The sequence below is a fragment of the Dendrobates tinctorius genome, unplaced genomic scaffold (genome assembly GCF_039654945.1).
Source record: "Dendrobates tinctorius isolate UK_male_01 unplaced genomic scaffold, ASM3965494v1 ptg000143l, whole genome shotgun sequence".
NCBI lineage: Eukaryota > Metazoa > Chordata > Amphibia > Anura > Dendrobatidae > Dendrobates > Dendrobates tinctorius.
The window spans coordinates 417,912-424,243 of record NW_027361810.1 but is presented as its reverse complement, the minus strand read 5'-3'; the positions used below and the strand labels follow the sequence as shown (position 1 = coordinate 424,243).

The 6,332-nt window shown below is 48.9% G+C and overlaps 1 protein-coding gene across 1 annotated transcript in view; it reads right to left on the bottom strand.

Moving 5' to 3' along the window:
- The window catches only part of LOC141049130 (uncharacterized), a 156,039-nt gene continuing 149,707 nt past the window's right edge, over positions 1 to 6,332 (bottom strand). The window contains exons 5-8 of the mRNA XM_073545264.1: positions 4,274 to 4,439; positions 3,332 to 3,497; positions 2,947 to 2,965; positions 1 to 1,935 (exon numbers count right to left, since the gene is read on the bottom strand). Of these exons, the coding sequence (XP_073401365.1) occupies positions 351 to 1,935; positions 2,947 to 2,965; positions 3,332 to 3,497; positions 4,274 to 4,439 (1,936 nt within the window). The 3' untranslated portion in view covers positions 1 to 350. The remainder of the gene's footprint in view (positions 1,936 to 2,946; positions 2,966 to 3,331; positions 3,498 to 4,273; positions 4,440 to 6,332) is intronic.

Sequence of the window (6,332 nt, the reverse complement as noted above, 5' to 3'; positions counted from 1 at the left end):
CCTGTACATAAAGATACCGCAGCTGTATATAAGGACACCACACTCGGCGCCTGTATATAAGGACACCACACTCGCCGCCTGTACATAAGGACACCGCACTCGCCGCCTGTATATAAGGACACCGCACTCGGCGCCTGTACATAAGGATACCGCACATGGCGACTGTACATAAGGACCCCACACCTGTATATCATGACACCGCATATGGCGCCTGTATATAAGGACATTGCACTCGGCGCCTGTACATAAGGACACCACACGCGGAGCCTGTATATAAGGACACCGCACACAGCGCCTGTATATAAGGGCACCGCACCTGTATAAAAGGACACTGCACACGGTGCCTGTATTTAAGGACAGGTCACAATATGCAGGGACTTGCCTTTACATTTGGACACCACGTTGCTGCCCTCTGCCTCCATACTGGACAGAGTGAGGAGTGTTGTAGCTTTCTTTGCCTCTACCGCCCCCTGCTGGTCACTATCAGATGCTCTGTGGCTCCGGTCCACGAGGGTCTCCCCGCTTTGGCGCCTCCCAGGGCGGTTGTGCTCCACTCCTGGCTGAATCTTCACAGATCTCAACGTGATGGAACTGGACGAGACCTGAGGAGCCTTCGAGCCTCTGTCAGGCGTCTCCATTGCCACTCTCAGCTCACTCCCTGCACTTGGGTCAGGAATTCCCTTATGACAAGATTTACAAGTTGGGGACGTTTTCTTCAGGGAGATGTTGTGTATGGACTGGCGGCTCAGTTCCTTGGTTGGTTCGTGGGTCAGTTCTTTGGCAAGTTCTCTGGAAGGTTTATGGGTCGGTTCTTTGGCGAGTTCTCGGGAAGGTTTTTGGTTTGGTTCTTTGGGAAGCTCTCGGGAAGGTTTTTGGTTTGGTTCTTTGGGAAGCTCTCGGGAAGGTTTTTGGTTTGGTTCTTTGGGAAGCTCTCGGGAAGGTTTTTGGTTTGGTTCTTTGGGAAGCTCTCGGGAAGGTTTTTGGATCGGTTCTTTGGCGAGTTCTCGGGAAGGTTTTTGGGTCAGGTCTTGGGTCCATCCTGTCCTGCGTGCGGTATGACTGGTTGTATTTGGCGATATCTTACACTCGCCTAGAGAGATGCTCTTCTTGTTGATGGAGCTTAGTGAAGTCTCCTTTGTGGACCCATACAGAGGATTCTTAGAGGCTGATTCTACTGACTGCGGACCACCAGGAGATTCACCAACAAGAGTCTTTGCTGTCCCTTTAGGACCGGGTTCCATGGCTCCCAATGGAGGGGAGCTTGGTGAGGTTCGAGAAGAAGATATCATGGTTGTTAGCCCTGTAGACTGAGGTCGGATGCTTGACTCAATGTTTCTCACGTTCCTGGAGGTGATGATGCTCAGGTCTCTGCTGAGTCCTTGTGTCTCCTTTGTGGACAGCGAGGGTCTCAGTGTTGACTCTATGCTGTGACGTGAAGTCACCGTGGGGGTCTGGGATTCCAAAGCGAAAAAGTTCAGTGAGGAAGGGGATTTCTTCTTTCCAGTTTCTCCACCAGGCGATGACAACTGAGTCTTTGCATCTAGGATGGAGATGTAATGGGAGACGATGGAGGGGGAATTTTTGGTAAAACTTGTGACTTGAGGTTTAGTGTAGGAGCGGCTTTTCATGGATCCAGAATCAGAACCTTCTGAGCTCAGAAGCGAAGCTAGAACTTCCTCTACCTGTCCTGAAGGCTTAGTGCTGGGCAAACGAGGGCAGGACGACACTGCGGACATTGTGGATGCTGACAATGTCCTCTTTGAGAAAACGTTGGACTCATCTTTTGTGAAACTTTTCATAGGCTCTTTGACGCTCTGGACAAGAACCAGCTTCTCTGCGCCCTTCTGACTTTTTCCAGTGTCATCAGTGGCCACCTGAGCAGTGACGGCCATCTTGTTCATAGAAGTTAAAGGGAGTCGAAGACCTGGAGAAAATCTGAAAAAAAGAAAGAAAAGATGTATTCTATTGAAGCTGAGCTGCAGTGTAAAGCATGGGGACAGAAACAGAATCTTAAAAGAGGTTGTCCAGTGCTGGACAAAAACTTTAAATCTCTGTTTAGACAGAAGGTGGACTTCAGACTAAAGGCCCTGTCTCACATAGTGAGACCGCTAATCTGTCACCAATTCTGTGACGCAACAGCGATCTCGTCTGCGATCTCACTACATGTGACACATAGCGGCGACCGCCCCAAGCCCCGCCAGTTTCGCTGATCGTGCGCGAATGTCCTGGGCCATTTTTTAATTGTCGGCATCCCACTGGCCAGCATGCATCACTGTGTTTGATGCCGACGAGCGACCTTGTTGGCGACGCAGGCTGGAATCGTTCAGAATAGCTGCTATGGGACAACGCCCCAGCGATCCCTACCAGGTCGTATCGCTGTCGGGATTGCTGGCGCGCCCCTATGTGAGACGGTACCCTTACTCAGACCCCTTAAGTTGCTACAACTTTAGTCACTGATAATAACTGTGCCCTACTGGAGCAATGCTGCAGTGTAGAGCACAGGGAGACAACTCCTCTGAGGGTTCCAGAATACCAACAGGCAATGCAGCGAAGCTGGAGTCACTGAAAACAGCTGATCCCTAAAAGAGCGAAGCTGCAGTGTAAAGCATTTAGGACACCACAGCAGCCTGAGCTTCTGAAGAGACAAGAAGTGGATTTAGACGACCTCTGTCGGTTGGAGTCTGAGACACTGATTATAACTGTGCTTCAATAGAGCAGAGCTGCAGTATAAAGCACTGATGAGCCTCAGAGCAGCCGTACTCTTGGGTGACATAGGAGGTTGATCAGAGATGAAAAGCAGCAAACATTACTGATCGCATTACTACTGCACAAGGCACGTTGCCTTCTTCGGGCCCCGGGGCCTCGTCGTGGTGCCGCACATTATAAGGACTATAATAATCAGGTGACTCACAGAACGACAGCTGTAATGTGCAGAGCGCTACGTACCGGTCCGTCCCGTCACAGCCTGCAACAGAGTAGAAACGTCATCACTCAAAATCCGCCTGGGCAGGAAGTGTTGGGCTGTGTGCACACGGTGCGGATTCTGCTGCCGTGTACAGTACCATTAAAGTCTAGGAGAAATGAAAAATGCTGTGCACATGCTGCGGATTTTTCCGCGCGGCAACATGTCAATTCTTTGTGCAGATTCCGCAGCGTTTTGACACCTGCTCCATTATAGGAATCCACAGGTGTAAAAACGCAGGGGAAGTCCGCACACAAACTGCACTAAATCCGCAGGTAAAACGCCGGTCAGTGTGGAAAAATCCGCAACGTGTGCACACACCCTCACAGAGCCGCAAGCCCCCTCTATGGTGCGGACCCCACTGCTTACCGTGAACAACTAACTCCACAGACGCTGCGCTGCTCCCGCCACTGTTAGCCACCGAACAGGTGTAAACCCCAGCGTCCAGCTTGCACGCTGCGCCAATCTCCAGGTAGTAAACCCCGGCCTTGTCGTACATGTTATATCGCTCTCCACTCTGCAGCTGAACATCATCCTGCACAGGAGGGAAACAAAGTCACAAAGTAACTCCAGTCACCTCCAGAGCTGCAGTCACTATTCTGCTGTTACATTGTCTTATCCTCCAGTCACCTCCAGAGCTGCAGTCACTATTCTGTTGTTACATCGTGTCTCCTCCTACAGTCCCCTTCAGAGCTGCAGTCACTATTCTGCTGTTACATCCTGTCTTATCCCCCAGAGCTGCAGTTACTATTCTGTTGTTACATCGTGTCCCCTCCTACAGTCACCTTCAGAGCTGCAGTCACTATTCTGCTGTTACATCGTGTCTTATCCTCCAGTCACCTCCAGAGCTGCAGTTACTATTCTGCTGTTACATCGTGTCTCATCCTACAGTCACCTCCAGAGCTGCAGTCACTATTCTGCTGTTACATTGTGTCTTATCCATCACCTCCAGAGCTGCGGTCACTATTCTGTTGTTACATCGTGTCTCATCCTCCAGTCACCTCCAGAGCTGCAGTCACTATTCTGTTGTTACATCGTGTCTCATCCCCCAGTCACCTCCAGAGCTGCAGTCACTATTCTGCTGTTACATCCTGTCTTATCCTCCACTCACCTCCAGAGCTGCACTCACTATTCTGCTGTTACATTGTGTCTTATCCATCACCTCCAGAGCTGCAGTCACTATTCTGCTGTTACATTGTGTCTTATCCTCCAGTCACCTCTAGAGCTGCGGTCACTATTCTGCTGTTACATCATGTCTTATCCTCTAGTCACCTCTAAAGCTGCAGAGCAGTCAGGTGGCGGCTCACTCACCTTGCGCCATGTGGCCGTTGGTTGCGGACGTCCTGTTATCTTGAATATTAATCTTCCAGTCTGACCCTCTTGTACCACAACCTGAGTCGGTTTAGTCACAAATTTAGGAGGACTCACACCCCAAATACCTGGCCGGTTCGCTAATGCAGGGACAGCAATAGGGCTGCTGGAGAGAAACAAGATTTTTATGTGAAAGACCAAGGTTAAATCGGGTCTTCCCAGTCACCTCCAGAGCTGCACTCATTATTCTGCTGTTACATCAGTTCTTATACTCCAGTCACCTCCAGAGTTGCAGACATTATTCTGCTGTCAAGTCATATCTTATCCTCCAGAGCTGTGGTCACTATTCTGCTGTTACATCAGATCTTATCCTATAGTTCCCTTCAGAGCTTCAGTCACTATTCTGCTGGTACATCATGCCTTATCTTCCAGAGCTGCACTCACTATTCTGCTGTTACATCGTGTCTTATCCTCCAACTCTTTTATTTTACAAAATTATCAAAATTACACTCAGAAACAAACCACAATACATAAACTAAAGAAAACCAACATAGACAGACATAAAATGTGCAAAACATGCGCAAACAACTGAAAGTCCAAATCCTTTCCTTGTCCTCCACTAAGCTTGGCAGCTTAGGGTCCCCCAGCAGGAATCCACTTAAAAGAAAATACAAAGAAACATAAACCCCTCTCCCCACTCTCACTCCATTCACCCCCATTCACCCCCATTCACACCTCACCGATTTTACTAGTTTACTATTTACAATTTTACTATTTACAAAAACCAAACGAAAATAACCCTTTCCTGGCCCTCCGCCTTGAAAAAAACAAGAACTCTGCCACTTTGGCCGACAAACCTTACCTCCTATTACACAGCAAAGATTTTTTTTTTTTTTTTTTTTTTTTTTTTCCTCTCCCACACATGGCAACAAGTTCGCAGCCTTTTTTTTCCCACCACCTTGCACCGCAGGTCCTACAAGTTTGTAGCCTTGTCACTGCAAAATCTGGTCCACGAAAGTTTATGGCCTTTTGATTCCACACAAAAATTATTTCCAGGGTCCGCAGAGTCTACTTCTCCTGCCCTGCTCCTCTGCTCCTTCATGTTGCTCTTGGCATCCGGTCATCCATCCACCACCCCCCATGCACCCCCCTCCCAACCTGACTACACCCCATCCACACATTCTAACTAAAAAAAACAAAAAAAAAAAAACGTGTGTTATATGTTTTTCCTTTTACCAAAGCACAACCAAAAGACATTTTCCAAAACTCTCAATACCATCCCATCTACTTACGCATTAATATACAAACTAAACACAGCATTTACATACCCAAGGCCCAAGTTTGGCACCTGTAAGCCCAATATCCATTATATGTCCTGTTTTTAAAACAAAAAGCTAAGGTGGCATGCACCAGCCCACCACCAGGAAAACGGGGTTCTAGAGGCTCCATCCCTCACTAACACATTCATCCTATCCCTCAAGAACTAAGACTGTCCCTACTTCTGTCCCTAAAAAAAGAAACCTGTCCCTATCTGTCCCTACCTGCCCCTACTCTACCTAACTTATCATAACTAACTCTCTATCTGTCCCTCAGTGCCTGTCCCTCCCTGTCCCTATCTGCCCCTACTTCTGTCCCTAACACACCCAGTGAAACTTATGCTATCCCTACCCTCATTCACACGGAGCTAGCTCTCCCTTGAGTGCGTTTTTAAAAGGAGAGGCCTCTCCAAAGCCAAGAGGCCTTCCTCACACCCAACCTTTCGAACTCCAAAGAACGGACCTTCACCAGGTCACCCAAGATGTTTCCTACCACCTCATCCCTTGGGAGGGTTTTTTTCCGCGTCGTAACTAGGCACCGTGCATTCCAAGTGTGGAACCTAACCGCTGCACTGACTAGGAATAAAGTGCACGGGTCCCGGCCACCCAGGGATCTGAACGCTCCATAGGCCCATTCAGTGTAGGAGAGGGACGCCAGCCGTGGCCAACGTATGGAGGCACCCACCCTGTTGTAAACCTCTGCATTAAAGGGACAATGAAGCAGGAAGTGCTCCATGCTTTCC